Here is a 22,006-nt window from a genome sequence, read left to right as displayed (position 1 = left end):
TAGTCTCGTCCCTTACAAGTAAATGGTCATATATTCTGAGCAGCAGAGCGTTTTCTCTGAGAGCAATTTCAGGAAGAAGATACCAGGGTGTTGTTATGCCAGTAGATTGGCGAAATGACGAATTTCATATTGTCGAAGAGTATGATAACCCGAATAATGATGATGACTTTCTCTTCGATGATTGCACAGATGGAGAGTTCATGGAAATAACCGTTAATCAGGTATTTTTTTTTCATGAGTGTTTATAAAATCAAATCTAGTGGTTCGGCGAGAACAACAAAATTTACAGGAGAGCGGAAATCGATGGAATTTTGAGGGCTGTAATGGTTTCCGATGGACTTCCTGAGGACAAAGAGGACGAGGCTCTCCGATTCGTTCTTGGTGGAAAAACATTCAAAACTGTTGACACCGATTTTCTGGTCAAAGACCTAGAAATTCGATCGTTTGGAGAAGTTCCTCCTCCTGCGATGGTAAACAACAATAATCTGTTCCTGTTTAAGTATTTTTCTAGACCCCGCCGATTCGAGAGGCAACTTGCTCGGAAATTTTAATCGGAAGCACGCCAGTACCAGCGATTGACTCAAAGGAGTTCAGTACTGTTTGTGGCGTAAAATCTGCTGACGAATACGAAATCAAAGCTAAAGTCGAATGCAATTTCGCAAAAGTTCTAGCAGTTGGAAGGAAAGGGATATGAATAACGCTTGTTTTTTTCTCAAAAGAGACGATTTTTTTAGATGAAAGTCTCTTTTGACGTTTTTAATGAAACTCGTATTCTTATCCCTTGCAAGTTCCTGGTCATTTATTCTTAGCAGCAATGCATTTTCTTTGAGAGCAGTTTCCGGAAGACAATACCAGGGTGTTGTTTGGCCAGTAGATTGGCAGAATGACGAATTCTATATTAATGAAGAATATGATAACCCTAATAATGATGACGACTTTCTCTTCGATGATTGCACAGATGGAGAGTTCATGGAAATCACTGTTAATCAGGTAAAGATGAATGAAAATGACATTCTCGGGACCAAATCCAGACCCCCATGTTTTTTGTGCTCATCTAAAAGCCCGTGATCTGGGGAGTCGAATGGTATAGGTTTTGGGTCTTAGTCATCAGAAATGACGTCATAGGGTCTCTGTGATTGGTTGAAAACAACCGACACCTGTAACTTTTAAGTTTGCTGATAAAAGTATGCAGATTTTGGGCTCATTCGAAAGAGCAGGTCGAGATCTACGAGCGGGGATCATGCGGGAGGAAAAATTCCCAGGGGAAAAAATTCTAGAGCCACCTAACCACGTGGTCAAAAATTGAAAACCGGTTGGTTGACCCAGATTTGTAGGCCCGCTAGTAGATTTCGAGCTGCACTTTCGAATGAGCCCAAAATCAATATAGGTTCCTATATTCAATTAAAAATTAGCGGTAGCTATAGGTTAACCCCATACGGCCCTTCACTATCCAAAATGACGTCATTACCGATGAGTCAGCCCCAGAACTATATACCATTCGAATCCTCAGAGCACGGGCTCTCACATAAGGACAAGAAACCTGAGGGTTAGGATTTTGCCCCGAGAATGTTATTTACATTCATCTAAACTCCTTTCAATGAAAAATTTTTCAAATCAAATATAGTGGTTCGGCGAAAACAACAAAATATACAGGAGAGCGGAAGTCGATGGAATTTGGAGGGCTGTAATGGTTTCCGATGGACTTCCTGAGGACAAAGAAGAAGAAGATGTCCGATTCGTTCTTGGTGGAAAAACGTTCAAAACTGTTGACTCCGATTTTCTGGTCAAAGACCTGGAAATTCGATCGTTTGGAGAAGTTCCTCCGCCTGCTATGGTAAAGAACAATTATCACTTCCTTTTTATCATTTTTCTAGACCCCACCGGTTCGGGATGCAACTTGCGAAGAAACTTTGATCGGAAGCACGCCTGTTGTAGCGATTGACTCAAAAGAGTTTCAAACAGCCTGCCCAGCGAGATCTTCAAGCGAATACGAGGTGAAAGTCAAGGTCGAGTGCAATTTTTCAAAATTTAGTAAATTGAGAAGGACTGGGATTTATATTCTTTAGCTTTCAATAGCATTATTGATATTAAGTTTTGATATAATTTCACTGAGTATAGATTCTAATCCCATACAAGTTCATGGTCGTATATCATCTCCAGCCGTGCTCTTGGTATAAGAGCAGTGTCAGGAGGAATGTATCAGGGTGTGGTGTGGCCATTGGACTACTACAATGACAAAACTTACATCAATGAAGAGTTCGTGAACCCGAAAAATGAGGTTGATGATTACATCTTCAATGATTGCACGGATGGTGAATTTATGGAAATAACTGTTAATCAGGTGAGATCGGTATTGACAATTGTTCCCGAATTCACGACTTCGTAGTGGTTTGGTGAAGACGGTAAAATTTACAAGAGAACAGAAATTGATGGAATTTACAGAGCAGTTCTTGTTTCCGAGGGACTCGGGGAGAACATCGAAAATCTACCTATAGATTTTTTCCTTGGATCTCAGACCTTCAAAACTGTTGAGTCTGACTTCGAGGTCAAAGACTTGGTAGTCCGCACATTCGGCACGAATCTTCCGAAGAAATGCGCACGATTCGAATCTTTTCCGACAAATGTCAAAACCACTTGGAATTTGGCTAAAAAAATCTGTCGGCTAACTGGTGGAGAACTTGCTCATTTCGAGACAATGGTTAGTTTAAGCCATATTTTTCGCCGAAAGTCGAATAATTCTATTTCAGGAAGAATTTGACGATTTTAAATCTGCTCGCGATGGTCTTGATCGATCCGACTGGCTTGGAATGAAGCGAACAAAAAATGGCAGAAAATTCAAAGACTTGAAACGAAAAGATCTCCCATTTACTAGCTGGGACCAATTCGAGCCCAACAACGCTGACGGGATGGAGAACTGTGTCCAGGCGAATCCAAATAGCAATTGGAACGACGTTTCTTGTGATGGTCCCCTCGGTATCGTCTGCAGATACGAAGATGTGTGCTAAGAAAAAAATTCTCCCTGAATCTTCTTTCGCGGAAATGCTAAAACCTATAGCACTCGCGAGTTCAGATCTTACAATTTCAAATAAAAAACACTCTTTTTTTATCGTTATTTTTGATTTGCAAATGAGCTGTGATAAAAATTCTTAAGAAGATTTCTTGACGAAATCTTGTTCAAAGCTCTGACAGCTAAACAGCTTGCCGAATGTTTCTGGTTCGACAATGAGCAGTGTTTTGGGTGCCACGGGTGAATGATGTTTTCCACATTTCCTCGGAAAAAATCGATCTTAAGAATTTGTCATAGAGGTCAATCTTTATAATAAACCTTTGATTTGAGAATTTCTTCGGCAAAAAGAACATCTTCTCCTCCCCATCCAGTCAGATTCAAATTGAAACCAGGGGTCTCAAGATAAGTCTTTTTCGTCATCGCGACCATTCCATAAGCAGTCGATCTCCAGTAGCCTTGATTCTCCGCGATTGCTATTTTTTCTTCAAAAGATTTTTCATACTCACTAGAAAATCATTATTGTTTCATCGAAGCCATTGAACCTGAAGATGATTGGGAAGAAAATTCGATTTTCGCCAGTGAAACTTTTCACGATTTGGATTGCGTTTTCGCTCAGAATAAGATCGACATCGCAGATGAAGAAGAGATCAGATGATTCTAGAGCTTCGATTCCATTAGATACACATTCTTTCAAGATGCTCCTTATTTGATTAACATAAAATTAGTCTGATAAAGAAACATTTCCTGCGCGACTAAAAGGCTTTTGAAAACAGGGAACAACTTGTAAAATGCCTGATTCTAGCAACGATAAATATTTTTCTTCAAGAAAATTTTTCGTCGAAACCATCGTTTCCTCATGCACAGCAATCGTCATTTTCAGCTTCAGACTTTTCCTCATTTCTTCGAAATTAACGAGAAATCTCGATAATGCATCGCCTCTTCCTTTGACTGGGAGAATGATATTCAAAATTTTTTCTTCAGCTTTCTCTCTTATTTTTCGATCAAGCGCTTCTTCTTCTTTTAGGAACGCGAATTTCTCCAATTTCTTAAAAAAATTTAGGATGGACTCGAATAATTTCTAAAATACCTTGACGTGATATTCTGAGCTTTCTCCCTTGGTTATCAAACTGTTTGTTCCATACAGAACGGTAACTGTTCGCGTCTTATTTGGATAATTCTTCACTAAATTGTGGACAAGCGAGTTCGTCTTGATGACGAGAGGGCCTTCGAAATGGCATCGTTTTTCCCATTGAGTATGAACATTCAAAACGGCAAAATGAATCTGTCCGCTTGATTCTCTCAGATCTTCGAATGAAAATCTCGCTTGATCAACGAGATGAATATGTCTCTGCAGTTTCTCGATTTCTCGAAAAATTTCTTCATCGGAAAATTTTTTTTTGATTTTTCTTCCTTGAATTTTGAAGCTCTCGCCGAGGAGGAAACCAATAATCGTCCAAAAACCAATTTTTACAAAAAAATTTCTCATTGGCGATGAATGACAGAAGAGATCTTGATCCTCAAAATTGCCTTCAATCATTTCTTTCTCACAAAGCATTCTGGAGACAATTTTCGGCTCACTGGTATTCTTGAATATAAATGAACGACTTTTACTTTCAAATGAGCTAAGGACCGCCATCTGTAGTCTCAGGTAAAAATATTTTAGCAGTAAAAAATCAGATCAATTAACCTTTTATTTTAAAGAGTAATAGCGCCTTGGAGCCTTTTTCATTCAAAAAACGATTTTTTTATAAAAGGCAGAATTATGTTTCATTTACTTTATTTATGTTGCCATGCAATTATAAGTGTAGCTTATCTCAACAACGTGACTCACTCAAAATACACGCAAATTAACTCGTGCACGTTCTGGTGGCGCCAAATATACACTTGTTACTTGAAAAACTCTTGAAGTAAGAAAGTTTGTGACACAAACTAAAATGAAACTTATAAAGCTTTTATCAATTCTTCAGGTCTCTTTTGCTTGCAAAAAGCGGCCAAAAGAACCAGAAATAGAAACGACAACAGAAATTACAACAACAGAGAGCTTTGAAACAACAGAAGAAAACGAAATCTTCGAAGATTTGAGTCTTGACAATTATTTTCCTCGAAAAGTAATAAAAAAATTTTCAAAACCTTTCTTCAAAACCAATCTCGTATTTTAGGAGCAACGACCAGTGATTCCAACAAGCTATCCAGTTGACAACTATGATGAGGTATTGCCAACAACAACATCTATTGAAACAACATCAACGACAACTTGGCGAACTGAAACCACTCCCTTCAGTACCATCAGGTTTAATCTCGGCCCCGTTTTTTGTTTTAATTTCTGTTTTTTGTTGAATTGAAAATTTTCAGGCATCATTTTTTCAATGAGTTTTTTCAAATTTGACTTTAAGACACACGACTGAGAGAAGAGAAGCTCTTCGAGCAGCCCTTATTTCAAATGAGCAGCTTGCTGGATTGAAAACAACAGAACAAAAGACAATAACAACAACTTCCCCAGCAACAACAAGCACAACAACAACGACGACAACAACAACGACAAAAATGGCAAAAGAAACGACAATATCATCAACAACAACGACCACGACTTCCATCACAACCGAGATCCCCACGACCCTAACCAACGAGCCACCAGAAAAAATCCTTTACGACATTCCCCGAGCCGTCCCAGTCATCAATCCAAACGTACCGATCAGCTCTCGTCGATCCTGCTGGTCACCTGATTTCCGCTATTCTGGGACAGTCAATGTCACGAAAACCGGCCGAGCATGTCAGCAATGGAACGTTGGTTTTCCTCACATTCCCAAATATCAGCCAGTTGATCTTGGGGAAGGACACAGTTTTTGTCGAAACCCAGATGGGGATAAACAAGGTCCTTGGTGTTATACAGTCGATCCTGAGGTAAAGAATCCGATTTCTTTCTAATAATAAAGAATTCAAAGGTCCGTTTTGAATATTGCTCGATCCCAAAATGCGATGAAAACGGCGAGCCACCCTTAAAACAAGAAGACTGTTTCCCCGGCCAAATCGGCGAATACTCCCTGAAGCAAGAAAACCGACTAAGTCAAACCATCTCCGGTCTCGATTGCCAGCGCTGGGACGCTCGAAAACCGCACCGTCCAAAATCTGCGCCTGAGAACTCGTCGCACAACTTTTGCTCCGACCACGATGGGGACGCTGGTGGAGCATGGTGTTATACCACGGATCCAGACGTGAGATGGGAGTACTGTCCTGTCAAATACAATTGCGAAGGATGAATTTTTTGTATTTATGTATTTATAATCGATTGCTTTATTAAAAAAAAACATGAAATAATCAGGCAGTTTCAAGGAAAATTTGCTGGAGATCCTCCTTCTTCTCTTTTCCTTTCTCATATCTTGCGCCAGAAAAATATGTTTCTTCATAAACCTTGTTCGCTTCTGCCATCGTGAAAAACGGCATTTCAGGGGGAATTCGCGGAAGAATCAGATAAATAGAAGCTGAAGCGGCGCTGATGATGACGAGAGTTCCAAGCTGCATTTTCGGGGATAAATATTTCATAAAAGGGGGTGTCAAAATTGCTGATCTGGCTAAAAGAGAGCTTTTTTTGCGGATTTTTTCATCATTTTTGAACCATTTTTTGACCATTTTAGAATTTAAAAATGGTCGAATTTTGTCTTTAATCCGTTCCAGATGCTGCAAGAAATCGAGCGATTATTAACCGGAAAAGTAGCAGCAGCATCGTACGCATTAATATACGTCAGGCAAATCCAAAAGAACCCGAAAAAGCAGAGAATCGATGTCCACCAGTCATCGCCAATAATGAGTGCAAGGAAAATGACCCCGGAACAGGCGTAGAAAGAGAAGGCCACGATTTTTATCGAGGAGAAAATGTTGAGCAGGGGTTTTTGAAGAAGAGCTCCGATTGTTCCAAGAAGGCCGAGGTAGAAGACGTTGAGATAGGGGTTCGGAGAGAGGGAGCCGCCGTTCCAGAGGAGGCCGAAATAGATGAAGTTGCAGGCGAACATTGAAAAACTAAAAGAAATGACGGGGTGATTGTCGAAAAAGAGTTTACCTAAGAATACAAATGCTCAGGAAATAGAATCGATTTGGTCTGGTATCGTAAAACTTTGGCTTTTCTTCGGCCCTTGCTCGGCTTGCTTTGAAAACGGACGATTCTGGAATCAGAAACAAGCTTAAATTTTTAAAGATCTGAGTTATGAACTGATCTTACAAGATGAAATAAATTGCGGATAAAGTCAAGTTGACAGCCATTTGCGCTCTCCAATCTGGAAGAAAATAAGCAACAACAGAAGCCATCGCCGTCCCGGAGTAATAATACAGTGCCCAAATGATGTATGCGAAATTTTGGTTCTCCGCCATTTCAGATCCATACAAAACGGCTAGTAGCATCAATGCTATTCCACTTGTCCGGGTCTTTCCGGAAAAATTTTCGATAAAAAATTGAAAAAAAACATTGACCCCTTTTTCCTGAAATGAATAAAAAACCGCGCCGCTGAGAAAAAGACCAATCCTTGGCCAACAAACTGCAGCGCGATGGAAGCAAAAAAGATGCAGTTATAAAACAACAATGATTTTCGCCGTCCGAAGGTGTCCGAAATATAGCCTGAAAGAAAGATAGACGTGATTTCTCCAAAAGTTCCTTTCCAAAGTTGTCAGGGGGCGTCAATTGATAATTATATAACTAGCGCTAGAAAAGTGAGAAGTTACGTAACAACTTTCCTAAAGAGATCATGACCGCATTGTGGCTGTCTTTCTCGCAGACGAGCTTCAATTCTGTCGCCAAAGAATTCCACTCGTCGATGAAAAAGTCTTTTTTCAAGTTCAAAAGCGGGGAAAAAGCAATAAAAATCCTGGCAAGAAGCCATTTCGTTGTGAAAAGAAAAGTTTATCGTCTGATTTATGGTCGTTTCCGAACAAATTTCCTGAAGGCTGAACGGAAGAAAAATTGAAATTGAGGTCTTTTTCTTCGCATTTACAGGGATCAGACGAGTTATTAATACAGTTGATTTCCGGAACAAGCTGAAATTTTTAAAAAATCAGAAAAAAAGCTAAATTTTAGCGGCTTATTAGTCAATTTTTTTAAGAAAGCTCATTTTTATGTCAAAATTAAGCCTTTTTGAGTCGAAAACATATTTTAGAAAACTCAAGAAAAAAGAGGCTTACGTGTCCAAAAACGGGAAAAACAGTGATGAAAGCATACAGCATCGCTCCCAATTGCGACAAAACTATAATCGCTTCCTCTGGTAGTTTCTTCCTCATTCTGTAATTTTCTCTGAGTTCAAAGTTGATGTTTCTCAAATCTGCTGATTTTTTCGATTTTGCTTGTTCAAGTTTTAAGATGGCACGATTATTAAATTTAATGAAGTGAGGCAGGCTCAGATAGAGCTCAAAGACAAAAGTCCCAAACATTGCTCTCTTGAACAAACATTTTATTTCACGCCTCATTCTTTTCTACTGTCTAAAATGGTACAGTGCAGTAAGGAAAGGAAATAGAAAATTACCTTTTACGCTAATGATGATGATTAATGCTTTTCAGGATTCTTTTAAATTCGTTAAAATAAAATTATAAGACTAAAATGTAATAAAATGCCTGAGGCTTCGAAACGAACTCGCATATCTTTGCCCTGGACTGGGGTCGAAACCTGCCGAAAAAACCTGAGTCAGGGTCCTGAAAAAGCTTTTTTCCGGCAGAAAGGCTTTTTCATGACCCTGACTCAGCTTTTCTCCACGGGCGCTGGAGTTCAGGGATACAGTCTTGAGTTCTAAAAAGCGTCTCCAAAACCTGTCACTGAGAATCGCCGGATGCAAATTCGGCGGTTTTCCTCCACGCAACGTGAATTTAATGAATCCGTCTGACTATCCATTTTTGAAAAAAGGCAATTCAGTTGATGGCCGTTCAGATTGAGATTCAATTATGATCAGATTTATTTTACTTCTTTTTTCATTTTTTACTTCTATTTTTGCGAACCCAGCAATTTTGGAAGAAAATTTGAGATTCGCGAATGTGACGATTTTGGATTTCGATGAACAAGCAGTTTCGTTTGAAGACTTACAGAGAACACATGTGAGTACAATTAAGGGTGTAGACACTCTTAACTCCACTTTTCAATTTTCAAAGATAAATTTTTAATTTTTTTTTTAATTTTTTCACAAAAATAAATTCTGTTGCGAATTCATTCTTTATAATTTCGACCCTCTTAAATACTTTTTCAATAATCCAATCTTAAGGGTCTGCACTGCGATGAAGATCAATGCCAAAATAAGTGGGCGTGTCCGGCGAACTCAGAGTGCATCAATAAATGTGCCAAGTACGTTTGCCAATGCAAGGTAAACAAAAACCGCCCTGCCCTAGTTTTTCTCATTTTCCGCCTCTAGAAAGGATTTTTCAAAAGCGGTTCAACCTGCATCTCAGCAGAAAAATGCGACGCGGACCAGTGCCTCGCCAATCCTTGCCCAGCTGAATCTCGCTGTCAGAATCGCTGTTCTGGATTCGAATGTCTTTGCGAAAAGGGAAAATGGAACTTTGAAAGCTCTAGCTGCGAGCTTCAGTGCCCGGCGGGGAAAGAAGAAGTGAATGGAGAATGCGTTTACAAATGTGAAAAGACGAGATGCGATTGTGGAATGAATGAAATTTGCATCCGGGCGGTGGATTTTAGAAAATGCACCCTGAAGAAATGCAGATGCAGAAAAGGGTTTTCGCGAAAAGGGGAAGGAAGTCAATGCCAAAAGGTAAAATTGAAAAAAAAAATTAAAAATTTAATACTTCAAGATCAAAAAATTTTAATTTTGAATCAAAAATATGAAATTTAAAACTAAAATAAAAAAAAATAAATTTCATTTAAAATTTTTAATTTCAATTAAAAAATTAAAAAGAAATTTATCCTTTCCTTTTCATCGAAATTTTATTTTCAGGATTGCCCTGCTGGTCACAAACTAGAAGGAAAAATCTGCAAGAAAATCTGCAGCAAAAGCGCTGCAACTTGCTATTGCAGCGAAAACGAAAAATGCTCGATAATTTCCGACGAAAATGGATGCGATTTGGCGACCTGTTCGTGTAAAGATGGCTTTGAGTCGGAAAATGGCGTCTGTCGGAAAATTTGCTCGGAAGCGAAATGTTCGGATTTGGACTGTGGCTCGTTTAGTTTTTGTGAGGAGACTTGTGCTGGGCCGATTTGTGGATGCATGCCAGGGTACAGAATGGACGAGGGAGTTTGTGTCAGGAATTTTGCTAAGGACTACATCGAGACGAATTTTACTTACCATCAAGTGGAAACGCCAAGTTCCGAGCAGTTCAGTGCTGTTTACGGAGATCCGCATTTCCACATCTCAGGTGAGTCCGCTGACCTTTGTTTTGATCTTCAGCTGCGAATGGATTCCGTCGTTCTACTCGAGGATCTCTTTTCTGGATTCAAAGTGACGGCGGAATTGGACGAGAATCGCGAATTCTTCAAATCGTTCACTTTCGTTTTCGGGGAGAACGAGTTAAAAGTTGGTCAAGAAAACTGGAGAATGAAGGAAACAAAGGGAGAGCCTTATTTTGATGAAGAGACGGGAAATGTGTGGTATGAAGGAACTGGGCTCTAGACATGATGATAATTTGAGCGGTTTTCGAGCGAATATTTTCCGCTCATTTTTCGATCAAAAAATTTGAAAACCGCTCATAAATTTTTGACTCAAAAAAGCCGAGAGAAGAAATATCTATCGGAGAAGTCAAAAAAGGCGCAAAGTTCTACTTTTTCAATGTTGTCGTCGACGAGATCAAGTTTGAAATCAGCATTGGTTTCAAAAACAAAGACCTGAATCTCCGCGTTCTTGAAGTCGGCGAGTCCAAGCCGAGGCTGCTTACTGGGCTCATCGGAGAGCTCATGCGGCCGGGAAGCTATTCAGTGGAAAAATTGACCGATCGGCTTGGAATTTTTACTTTCAATGATCAGACGACGATTGTGAGCTACAAAACGCGCCACCAGAGAAATCATGATTGCTGGTTGATTCCCTCAAAAGAAGCGGAAATCATCCTTCTTGATAATGGCAATCAGATTTACAAATAATAACGTCTGTACAACAAAAAATGCTCTGTAAACTTGCCGCAATAAAATTATCATTATAATTTTTTTAAATAAAATTTTTCGTCTGAATTTCCAAAAGAATTATTTTCACAAATTTCAAATTTCCAAAAAAGGAAATTTTTTCTGCGTCGCCTTGTTTTTGATTTTCGCAGGTGTGCAAAAAATAAATAATAATTATTTGCAAAAGTCAGACAACTCATCGTTATAATGAGTTTTTACTGAATCACGACAATTTTTTGACAATAATATTTTTTCACGAGAAAAACGATAATTTGAAAAGGTAAATAAAAAACTCAAAAATAAAAGGAGACGTTATTTATAACATTGCCTTCCTACATCATGAATCCATCACAATTTTCGGGACATTATGAAGCGACCTTGGGTAAAAAACTAATCTAAAGGAATGATTGTAAAGGGAAAACGAGTGTTTGCTAGGAAACTAACAAAATCTCCTTCGAGTTTATTTTTATCAATTTAAAAATTTTCAGAAGAGCCGCCCATGGAAGAAAATAACAATAATCAAGGAAAGCGTTTTTATTAGCAATTATTTTTTGTCAAATCAAAAAGACTCGAAAAAAGTTTATTTAAAAAGAGATGACTGGATAAAAGAAAAGCGAAGCTGCTCTTTTGAGAAATATCGAATCAGCCTGATTGTTCTGACGGCGAGAAAAATCTTCCAAATTGCTTACTGGGCGCTTTTGGGATTTCTGATCGGTGAAAATTTCCGACTTGCCAATGTCAGAAAAACGACGGAAATCACGGTCAGCTTTTCTATCGAAGATTTTCGTCGAGAAATAGAGAAGCTACAGAAACATATTTCAATCGTCGACAATTCGAGATTTGGCTTTGATGATTTGAAAGAAGCAAACGGAGAGACCTTTTTCGCCGTTTTGAACGTCCATACTCAGTGGGAAAAGCAATGTCATTTCGAAGGCCCGCTGGTGATGAAGACAAATCCGTTGGTTCATGATTTGATGGAAGATTTTTCGAACGAAACGAGAACGGTGACAGTGCTTTATGGAAGAAACAGCTTGATAAGAAAAGGAGAAAGCAATGAATATTTGTACCAGGTTCGATAGTATTGGTTGAAAATCGTTGTTGACTTCAGAACTAGAAATTGGAGAAATTTGCTTTTGTTCGCGAAAAAGAGGAACTAACGCTGAAGATTGGAGAAAATCGCTTTTCACATGACAGAAATATTGTCAATCTAATTCTACCACTCAAAGGAAGAAGCTCAACTTTCTCGAGGTAATGGAAAGAACGTAACAATTAGCTTATTTTTTTGAAGATTTTTGAAGAACTTTGAAAAAATGCGACAGAATCAAACTGTGAAACTGACGCTTGCGATTCACGAAGATTCCCTTGAATCAACTCAACTTTTTCTTGAGAAAAACTATCACCCCTTCCTTAACTCTGGAATCATCAAAATCGTACCTTGCAAACTAGAGCCTTTCAGCCGCGCAGGAAATGTTCGTCTTCTCAGAAAATTTAAGAAAAAAAGCAAAAAAAGGAACATTTTAAAAGAATGTATTTCGAAAGGAATCGACACTCTTGAATTATCCGATCTTTTCTTCATCTGCGATGTGGACTTGATTCTCAACGAAAATGCGATTCAAGTTGTCAGAAGCTTTAGTGCTGAAAATCGAATTTTCTTCCCAATCATTTTCAGGTTTTACCGCCCAAATTGACAAATAACAATTTTCAGTGAGTATGAACAATCCTTCGAAGAAAGAAAAATAATCGCGGAGAATCAAGGCTACTGGAGATCGACTGCTTATGGAATGGTCGCGATGACAAAGCAAACTTATCTTCAAACGCCTGGTTTCAATTTGAATCTGACTGGATGGGGAGGAGAAGATGTTCTCTTTGCTGAAGAAATATTGAAATCAAAGGTAGATTGTAAAGATCGACCACTCTGACGAAATCTAAAGATCGAGTTCTTCCGAGGAAATGTCGTGGACATCGTCCACCCGTGGCACCCGAAAAACTGCTCATTATCGAACCAAAAGCACTCAGCAAGCTGCCTAGCTGTCCGAGCTTTGAATATGATGTCGTCAAAAAATCTTCTGAAGAAATATTATCAAAGTTCATTTATCAAAAATTGAATCTTATCTAAGTTTTAATAAATAACTTATTTGGCCTCTAAAAATAGTCATTTTAGTAGTTTATTAGTAATAAACATGTTTTTCGTTGTTTCAATGGGTTTTTTATTGTTCTTCAGGCAGAAATAAATCAAGCAGAAATTGAAAAAAGAAATATTTAACCCGAGGAAAAATTGTTAGCGCACATTTTACATATGCTTTGGGAGTCAATTGGATGAGCGGTAAGCTTTGTTAAAATACATATATAGGCAGGATGAAATGAAATTGGCAATCAAGCAATAAGCAAGCTGCTAGTTGTTTTTTAAGTGAAGTCAGAAGTTAGTTGTTGTGACCAGTCATTGGGGTCATGTCGTTGTTGTTGCCGGTCTTGAAGGCGGTGTTGTCGCTGAGGAGGAAGCTGAAAGGGTTGCTGAATGGGCTTGAAACTGGCTCCTGGACTTTTGGGGCGGCAACTGGCTCTTGGGCGACTGGAGCTTGGGCGACTGGAGCCTGGAACATGTTGGAGAAGATGTTCGTGCTAGGCTGGGCGACTGGCTCTGGCATCACTGGGTTGAAGGCTGGCTGAGCCTTGACCGACTGGTTGACTGGAGTGTAGACCATGTTGGGAGCAACTGGAGCTGGAGCAATGTTGACTGGAGCAACGTTAACTGGAGCATAGTTGACTGGAGCCTTGTTGATCACTTCAGCCTGGCTGATGACCTTGTGGGTGAGTGGATCTTCGTTGTATTTGTAGTCTTGGTAGACGACGTTTCGCTTCTTGTCGGGGTTGAGGAAGTCAACGATTTGGCTGTCGTCGTATTTGAACCAAGTGAGGGAGCCACCGTTTCTGACCATCTGGAGACTCGATTGCTGGAAGACAGAGCAGGATGGGTAGGTTTGTCTGAAATAAATCATAAGGCTTTTGAAAATTGGAAAAAGTCTCTTACCCTGGGTTGATCTTGTCAGCTTCGCAATCCTTCTGGATCTCTTCGACATCTTGTCCGCAGTTGTTTCCTCGGAATCGGAGTCGCTTGTTGGTCATTCCGGCGTTACAGCAGCCAGTCCATCCGGACCAGTCCCATTCGCAGCAATCACCCTTGATTTAAAAGTTAATATGAGGAAGGAAAACTCAATCTTACCATGTCGCAGCTGACAGTTTCGTCTCCAAGGAGATTGTCAGAACCACCGATGCAGAATCCGGAACCGACTGGACCACCGTGGCAGTATCGAGTTCGGGTCTTCTGACCGAGTCCGCAAGAGACAGTGCAAGCAGACCAGCTGGACCAGGCGCCGAAGTAGGGACAGGTTGGTGTTGGGCAAGCAACAGTCTCGACTTCATCGGCCTTCTCGCCGGCGCAAGTCCACGATCGCTGTCGAGTTTTGACTGGAGTTCGGTTATTGATGTTGCACTCGGTCGAGCACTGGGTGAAGGCAGACCAGGCTCCCCATTGGCCTTGAGTACCACACTGACCAGCTGGCTCTTGGACAACATCACCGGTGCAAGAGTGAGTCTTGGTGACGGTTCGGACGCCAGGGCAGGACATTGGGCTGAGCGAGCTGCAAGAGTCGCCAGTGACTCGCCATTCTCCCTTTTGGCATGGACAAGGGCGGGAGTCTTCGATTCGAGCGTATTTGACGGTGTTTCCGTCACTGTCAGTGCAGAATGGCTCTCGGGATCGGTACTCGCTGCCGCAGAGGCCGGAAACGTCACAGGTCTTGACGCATCCGCTGAATCCAGTCCAGGTTCCTGGGTTCTGAGTCCAAGATCCAAGGTCGAGGTTCTGGATGGCAGCCATCTCAGCTGGGGAAGGCTGTGGCAAGTTGTATTGAGTAGGGTTGACGAGAATGTTGGAGGTGCCAACACCGCAGGGGATCTGGAATCGGCTCTCACCGACGCATCCAACAGCTGGGTTACCGTTTCCGTCAATGCAGAATCGCTCGACAACGGCGGATCCTGGGTTGTTGCATGAGCATTTGGCGGTGACCTGGAAGCCAGACCATGCAGCGCAAGAAGGAACGGTGCAAAGCTGTTCTCGGATCTCCAATTTGCCGCACTGGTCGTATCGCTGAGAAGTGGTGATCTCCTGGGCTTCGCCAGAGTTCAAGCAAGATTTCTGGCATGGGGCCCACTGGCTCCATGGAGTTGGCTCAATTGGAGCAACAGTGCACTGCTCGTAGTCGTATTTGTCAGCGAATTGTGGGTACTGGCTGGCGAGGTCGGCGCACTCGTTTCGGACGATGAAAACTTGGACACCAGTCTGGCAAGCTTGAGCGGGCTCAGTGGGGCTCATCATGCAGCCGCCGGTAGCAGTTCGAGTGATAGCAAGGTCAGTCGGTTCGAAGCAGATTTGTTCAGCTCCGTATCGGATTTGTCCGCAAGCGTTCTTCTCAATTGGCATGTGTTTACCGACGACGCATCGGTTGCTTGTGCATTGAGTGAATCCAGCGGGGAGGAAGGGAGTTGGCTCAGGAGTGCACTTGACAGTGTTGGTCTCAACCTGGCTGCTGTCACAGATGTTGGTTCGAGTTCGGGTCATCTCACCTTCTTCGCAAGATCGGGAGCATGGACCGAATGCGCTCCACTCGCTCCAGGAAGCAACAACTGGGCAGAATCGCTCGGATTCGAAAGGAGTATCGAGGCAGTCGCACATTTCAGCGCCAAGTGGCTTGATGCACTGTCGGTTTCGAGAGACGGAAACGTCACAAACGGCGCAAGTTGGGAACTGCTCTTCTCGCCATTGTGGGCATTGTGGAAGCTGGCAGGCGACTTGCTCAGTTCGGATGTTGAATCGACCGCATTGTGGGAGGGTTGGGTACTCGTCCCAGGTAGTGACGGTCTTCAAGCCAGCACCAGTGTTGGAACACTTGCTGCAGTAGCCAGAAGAAAGACATTCTCCTTCTTCGGTGTAGGAAGTTGGGTTAGATGGTCCACACTGTTGCCACTGTCGGTTTCCAGTAAGTCGGGTCTGTCCAGCTTGATCGGGCAAGAACTCATTCTTACAGGTCTCGATTTCCTCTCGGTATTGGTAGCCAAGCTTGCACTCGTCAGAGCAAGCTCCGAATGGGCTCCAGTTTCTTTCGCACTCGATGCAGTTCTTTGGAAGAACGACGGTCTTGGAGCACTGGATGGCAGACCATTTTGGACAAACTGGCTGTCGGATGATGGAAACGACATCTTCGAAGATTCCGGTCTGGCAAGCTTCTTCCTGAGATCGAGTAGCGGGGAAGATGCACTCGCCCATATCGTCTCTCATGCAGTCGACGTACTGAGGGACGTTGTCAAGGCAAGTTTCGCTGTCAAGATTGTTGTATTGATCAAGCTCGATTTCAAGACCACATGGGATGAATCGGACCTCTTCGACTTCGCCTGGGCACATTGGTGGAAGGACTTGCTTTCGGGCACCTGAGCATGGAAGAGTCTCGCCATTGTAGTAGAATCGTGGAGAAGTTGCGTCAGAAGCGAGGCACTCGCCTGGGGCGCTCCAGTTTCGCTGAGCATACGGCTTGCAAGCCTGTTCTTCTTCGTAGTTGTCAGCTGGGTTACATTCGTAAGTGACAGATCGTCGCTGAGTGCAAGTTGCGGGGTCACAGGCAGACCACTGGCCGAAGACAGCTTCTGGAAGCTCAGTTGGACCGCATGGCAATTGCCAAGACTGCTCGGCAGAGCATTCATAGTTCTTGTCGACGCAGGCGCTTCGCTTGAAAAATTCGGTTCCTGGGCATTTGGGATTATTGTAGTTGTGGATGCATCCGGTAGTAGTCTCCTCGGGGACACAGCTGTAAGTGGATTGGCAGGCGACCATGGTCTCGGTTCCAGGGACGAGCATGTTGGTGCAGAGATCCTTCTGGTAGCATTTTTGTTGACCGTTTCCGCAGACGGTGTAGCATGGATCACAAGTGTAAGCGGTCTTGGCTGGGCACTCAGCGTATTCGTATTCGGGCTGTTGGCGGGCACCGGAAATGCCGATAGTGCAAGTAGGATCGTTGGCATTATCAGCGCAGACTGGGCATCGGAATCGAGAAGATTGCTTGGTGCAGACATCAGCTTCACAGCTGCTCCAGTTGCTCCATGGCTGGAGTGGGAGAGTTGGGACCTGGCAGCTATCGGACTCGACCTTTCCGGTGGGCTCGGGCTGCTTGTTGGGGCAGATCCAGACTTCGGATCGAGTTCTCAATCCAGCGCAAGTGCAATCGGACCAGTCGGACCATCCGAGCTCGCAGCAAGCTGGGACATTGCACTGCTCAGTCTTCTGATCGACGAGTTGTCCACAAGCATTGACGTATTGGATGTTTCGGAAGGAGTAGATCCCGTTTCGAGTGTCGTGGCATTGAGCAGAGCACTGACCGACGATCTCAGTTGGGGCGGGCATGACTGGTTTCTGGCAGATAGAGCTCTGGGAATCTTCGTAGACGAAGTTTCCAGCGGCGTCCATAACTCCACATCGAGAAGTTCGAACTCGCTTGGTGAAAGTGTCAGCACAGGCGTCTGGGTAGGAAGTAGCACAGGTAGCATCCCACTGTCCCCAAGCAGCCCATCCTTCGTCAAATCCGCAAGCTCGCTCTTCAACCTGATCGGCTTGTCCATTCCACTGGGCGCAGCTGTGCTTTCGGTATCGGGTTTCTTTCTCGCCGCAGTTTCGAGAGCATCCGGACCAAGCTGACCAGAGGTGCCAGTCGCCGTTGGTACCGCATTCTTGCATGCAAGTGGCATCGCCCTGCTGGCATGGAGTCTGAGTACCAGCGCAGTAGTCGATGAGAGTCTTGTATCGGAAAACTCCGGAGCCTCGGCAGACAGCAGCGCAGGAAGCATCATCGATGTCCCAGTCGCTTAACTGTGGCTGAGCATTTTGACCGCAAGCATCAACTCGAGTGAAATCAAGAGCGTTGCCGTATTTGTCGACGGTGTGGACTCCCTCCGTGTAGCAAGAGTGAGTTCGTCGAGAGACCTGCTTTCCAGCGCACTGCCAGACCTTGCTTTGGTTTGGTCCGTAGGTGAGCTGCTTTCCGTCGCAGGATTGGACCTCTTGCCAGGCACTGTATTGGCCATCTTGTCCTTTGATGGTCTGCTCCTGGGTTTCGGTCTGGGCCTTGTTGCAGACGTTGTATCGGGTTCTGTAGACGGACTGGTCCTTGCACTCGTCTCCAGCGAGTTTGTAGACTGGAGAAGACCACGAGGTCCAGGTGGAGTATTCTTCGCAGCAGGGGAGAGTGATTGGAGTTCGGTCAGTCATCACCTTGGCTTGGCACTGACCCTCCATGTAGCAGACTTTCTCGTTGCATTGTGGGTTGTTGTATGGGCAGCAAGAGGCTTGATTGGTTTCCACGCAGTAGGTTCGAATTGGCGCGGTCTAAAAAATATTCAATAAAATGAAATAAATAAAAAATTAGGGGTCCCACTGAAAAATCTAAAATTTTGATTTAATAGAGTGATACCCTTATTTGATTTTGGTTATTTTTAGTATATTATCATATATTATTATATAACAAATTTCATTTTTCTTTTGATAACTTACATCAAATTCTTCAATAGTCGTAGATCCCACACATTGGTCTGTGCTTCTTCCAAAGCAAGTTCTAGTCTTGACGCGTCGGAGCTTGTTGGGCTGGTTTTCAACGCAGGCCCAGCTCTCCCACTGTCCCCATCCGGACCAGTAGGAGCAGGTGTCGTCGACTGGGTTGTTACAGGCGCGCGAGTCGAGGGAGTCGCCTTCGCAGTCAACGCCAGCGACGCCGTTGAGACATCTTCGGAGTCGGTTGCTCACTCCAGAGCCACAGACACCGCGGCAGCTAGACCAGGCGCCCCATGGAAGCCAGAGTGGCTTGGCACTAGGCTGAGCCTTTGGCGCAGCTGGCTGGGGATTGATGGCACCGCCGGTCCACCACTGATTCGCGTTCATTGCCGAGGCCGAAGCCAGAAGAAAAGACACAGGTTTGACCATTGTTGACAGGAAATCTCCTTTGTGAGATTCAAGTCAATCTGAAAAATAAGTTAGAAAATGCGAAATTAATTAAAAAATCACGTCAAATTGATGATTTTGTCAATTTATTATTAAAAATATTTTATTTCTAATTTTTTTATTTAATTTTTTTCTCTTGTAAAAATTTATCAAATTTTTCTCTGATTTTCTGGAAACTGCCGCATCATCAATTTTTTCACCAAAAATCGCAAAAAAAAACTTACCAAATGGGAAAAATGTAAGTTGAAAGACGCGAGCGGGCATTTTTATATGGAACTTGGTGGAGCAGGGCCCGCGGCACTGCGGATGATAATCTTCTGAAAAGTGGTGGCAGCAGCAGTTAGGCGAAAGTGAATCGCTTCGTGGAACTTGAAATTGTTTTGTAATTTCCGCGCAGCAATTTTTGTCGAATTATTTCGATCATTTAAGCAATTTTAAAAGAATTTTTGCCAAAAAATTGGTGATTTTACAGTTTTTTTCTATAATATTTATTTAAAAAAATAATATTTAACAAATTCAAAGGCAACAATATTCAATCGACTGTCACCATTTTTTAACGAAAAGAAATTTTTTTTATCTAAAATTATTTTTTTCTGAAACCGAATCTGAAAACGGTCAGTGAAGTACATAACGACTTTCTCGCCCTACCAAACACTTGAAATCGCGGAGTCTAAGAGTCTAGAACTCATCTTCAAAAACGTGTTAAAGACTTGAGCGTAGAATTTTTTCATCTACGCTCGGAAATAGCTGAACAAGCAGGTTCTACGCAGTAAACATTGAAATTCTTGCGGTGACTTGAGTTGGCACTTATCCATAATCATTTGACGTTGTTCTCAAGTGCGTGATTAAGTTGGTAATTTTCGGAAAATTGGTGATTCAGTTTCAATTCGCTAAATTGCTTGTTCTTACGTATCATTTTTCTTGGCTATTTTTGAGCCAAAAATAGATTCTTGAGCTTCCAAAATCACAATTTCACTCGAATTTTTTTTAAATATGTCAGAAGAGACAATTTCACGTCTCTTTTACTCATTTTAACATATAAAATGACTATTTTACTACTCACAAAACGATTTTTCGAGGCAAAAGAGACGTTTTTTGACTAAAAAACCTGACTAAAAACGAATCATTTTTGCCTTGAAAGTTCAATGTAAAAAAAATTCTAGAGAAGCGTGAAACAAGCTCTTGAATAAATTTGATGGATCCGTCTGTGCCCGCGCGCGCTCTAGAATTCTCGCACGTGCAAATTTAAACTGCAGCTGCGCGTTCTATTCTCATTCCCTCCCGTTTCTCTTGTCACATTTTCAGCTTCACGTTCCTTTTTTCATTTTCCAAGGTCAATTTTTGAAAGAATAGGGGTTTCTCGGAAAGTATGAAAATAACGTGCTTTGTCAGAATGCTGTAATCTTGAGGGTTTTAAGTGAAGTGAGAAGTGATCCAGCGCTCTCGAATTTTAAGAGCATGAGCTTCAAAGATCCTGGTTTTGAACTCAAATACTCAGAGAAATCCTCTGGACTTTTATTTTTCTTACCAGCCAAACGATGAGCAAATCCTTCTTATCAATGATAAGTTATCATCTTTGAACATGAAATGAAATCTGTGCCTACTCAATTCTAGAGGTGCGAACAGCCTATTCATCGCTGGTGCCTTCTCACCGGTCGACTGATAAGAAGAAAGATGATTTCCAGTTCACTTCCTTATCTAAAGTGCGAAGCCTTTGAACATGACCTAGCCGGGCTAGCCCAAGAAAAACCGAGAGCTCATTTTTCTCAATTTTTAGATCAATTTTCTTCCTGTACGGATTATATATTCCCCGAAAAGGTGCCATTTTTAAGGATTAACAAATCTGAAGTCAAACTTATCAACAAAAATGACCTCAATGATTATAATTTTCGACCTAAAATTCCAGTTTTTATTCATAATAAACTCATTTTATTTAAAAAAAAGTCATCATTATTGCAAAAAAAATTATCACCTGTTAAATTAATAATACCGTGGTTTTCCATTTTAAGAGCGCCCACTTTAAGAGCGTTTTTGCCTATATTTTGAAAATGTTGTCATCTTCCAAAATTCCAGTTTAAGAGCGGTTTTGAAGATTTTTTTTTCAAAAAATTTTCAGACTTACAGTGAATCATTTATTAAAAAATTTTGTAATCTTTGACTGCTTTTCTGGCTATTTTGAAGTCGAAGGCTTCGCAGGGTCTCTATCTCTTGAACTTGAGGTTCTTCTTCAATCTCCATCGGGGTCGCGGATCGTGTTTCATCGATTTGAAGCGCCAGAAAATGCTCGACCAGCTCTTCCTCGTCTTCTTTCTCCAGCACACAAAACATCCAAATCCTCAAAATCTTCAACAGCTGCTTCGAATTCTTCTTCCTTGATCAGCCCAGTATTGATCGAATAGCGCTTGAAGATTGCTGGATTCATGTTCATGAAGATTTCGTTCGCTTTGTTCACGAGATCTTCTTCCTTGATGTTCAGATGATCATGATCGACGATGAAATCGTCAAGAAAACATCGGATCTTTTTTTAATTACAGAACACAAGGTTGTCACAAAAATTAAAAATCCCACTGTCATCCTACCTTGATTGAAAAATTTCCAATCTAAGAGCGATTTGAGCGAGACCTGTCATCCAAAAAACGCTCTTAAAATGGAAAACCACGGTATATTTTTAAAATAATAATTCAAATAATAACCATAATAACTTTTTATAATCATGATTGCCCTTATTTTTCATAAAATGAGTTTCTTCTGAATAAAAACTCGAATTTTAGGTCGAAAATTATCATCTAGGGGGTTATTTCTGATGAAAATTTCCTTCTATTAGAATCGACATAATAACGAATTTCCGGAAGTTTACTTTTTACGATAGTTTCCAAGGCTTATTTTGCCTAA

At 41.8% G+C, this 22,006-nt stretch overlaps 7 protein-coding genes across 7 annotated transcripts; 5 read left to right on the top strand and 2 right to left on the bottom strand.

Moving 5' to 3' along the window:
* Window positions 1-31: 31 nt before the first annotated feature.
* LOC145711593 (uncharacterized) lies at window positions 32-2,066 on the top strand. The gene is made up of 6 exons (XM_081789281.1): window positions 32-221; window positions 261-470; window positions 512-650; window positions 836-990; window positions 1,625-1,834; window positions 1,875-2,066. Exons 1-6 carry the CDS (start codon window positions 96-98, stop codon window positions 2,064-2,066), a joined length of 1,032 nt encoding a protein of 343 aa, XP_081645407.1. The 5' UTR covers window positions 32-95.
* Window positions 2,053-3,059, top strand: LOC145711205 (mannose-binding protein C-like). Its single transcript, XM_081788936.1, has 3 exons — window positions 2,053-2,341; window positions 2,387-2,698; window positions 2,748-3,059. Exons 1-3 carry the CDS (start codon window positions 2,195-2,197, stop codon window positions 3,003-3,005), a joined length of 717 nt encoding a protein of 238 aa, XP_081645062.1. The 5' UTR covers window positions 2,053-2,194; the 3' UTR covers window positions 3,006-3,059.
* A 1,882-nt stretch (window positions 3,060-4,941) lies between these two features.
* On the top strand, window positions 4,942-6,335 carry LOC145711591 (hepatocyte growth factor-like protein). Its single transcript, XM_081789280.1, has 4 exons — window positions 4,942-5,115; window positions 5,167-5,297; window positions 5,401-5,908; window positions 5,950-6,335. The coding sequence occupies exons 1-4, from the start codon at window positions 4,942-4,944 to the stop codon at window positions 6,262-6,264; spliced, it is 1,128 nt and encodes a 375-aa protein (XP_081645406.1). The 3' UTR covers window positions 6,265-6,335.
* LOC145706961 (uncharacterized) lies at window positions 6,255-7,408 on the bottom strand. The gene is made up of 3 exons (XM_081784429.1): window positions 7,221-7,408; window positions 7,062-7,181; window positions 6,255-7,021 (listed from the first exon to the last, which is right to left on the bottom strand). The coding sequence occupies exons 1-3, from the start codon at window positions 7,397-7,399 to the stop codon at window positions 6,643-6,645; spliced, it is 678 nt and encodes a 225-aa protein (XP_081640555.1). The 5' UTR covers window positions 7,400-7,408; the 3' UTR covers window positions 6,255-6,642.
* A 1,498-nt stretch (window positions 7,409-8,906) lies between these two features.
* On the top strand, window positions 8,907-10,594 carry LOC145711590 (uncharacterized). The gene is made up of 4 exons (XM_081789279.1): window positions 8,907-9,074; window positions 9,239-9,337; window positions 9,386-9,739; window positions 9,923-10,594. Exons 1-4 carry the CDS (start codon window positions 8,925-8,927, stop codon window positions 10,592-10,594), a joined length of 1,275 nt encoding a protein of 424 aa, XP_081645405.1. The 5' UTR covers window positions 8,907-8,924.
* A 1,049-nt stretch (window positions 10,595-11,643) lies between these two features.
* On the top strand, window positions 11,644-13,181 carry LOC145711589 (chondroitin sulfate synthase 1-like). Its single transcript, XM_081789278.1, has 5 exons — window positions 11,644-12,146; window positions 12,191-12,324; window positions 12,365-12,745; window positions 12,782-12,968; window positions 13,008-13,181. The coding sequence occupies exons 1-5, from the start codon at window positions 12,021-12,023 to the stop codon at window positions 13,179-13,181; spliced, it is 1,002 nt and encodes a 333-aa protein (XP_081645404.1). The 5' UTR covers window positions 11,644-12,020.
* Window positions 13,182-13,259: 78 nt separating this feature from the next.
* On the bottom strand, window positions 13,260-19,129 carry LOC145698869 (SCO-spondin-like). Its single transcript, XM_081776104.1, has 4 exons — window positions 18,671-19,129; window positions 14,297-18,505; window positions 14,105-14,253; window positions 13,260-14,058 (listed from the first exon to the last, which is right to left on the bottom strand). The coding sequence occupies exons 1-4, from the start codon at window positions 19,094-19,096 to the stop codon at window positions 13,497-13,499; spliced, it is 5,346 nt and encodes a 1,781-aa protein (XP_081632230.1). The 5' UTR covers window positions 19,097-19,129; the 3' UTR covers window positions 13,260-13,496.
* Window positions 19,130-22,006: the final 2,877 nt, after the last annotated feature.

The sequence above is a fragment of the Oikopleura dioica genome, chromosome 1 (assembly GCF_907165135.1).
Source record: "Oikopleura dioica chromosome 1, OKI2018_I68_1.0, whole genome shotgun sequence".
NCBI classification, from domain to species: Eukaryota; Metazoa; Chordata; class Appendicularia; order Copelata; family Oikopleuridae; genus Oikopleura; species Oikopleura dioica.
Note: the sequence above shows the minus strand (reverse complement) of the source record. Positions and strands in the feature narration are given on the sequence as shown.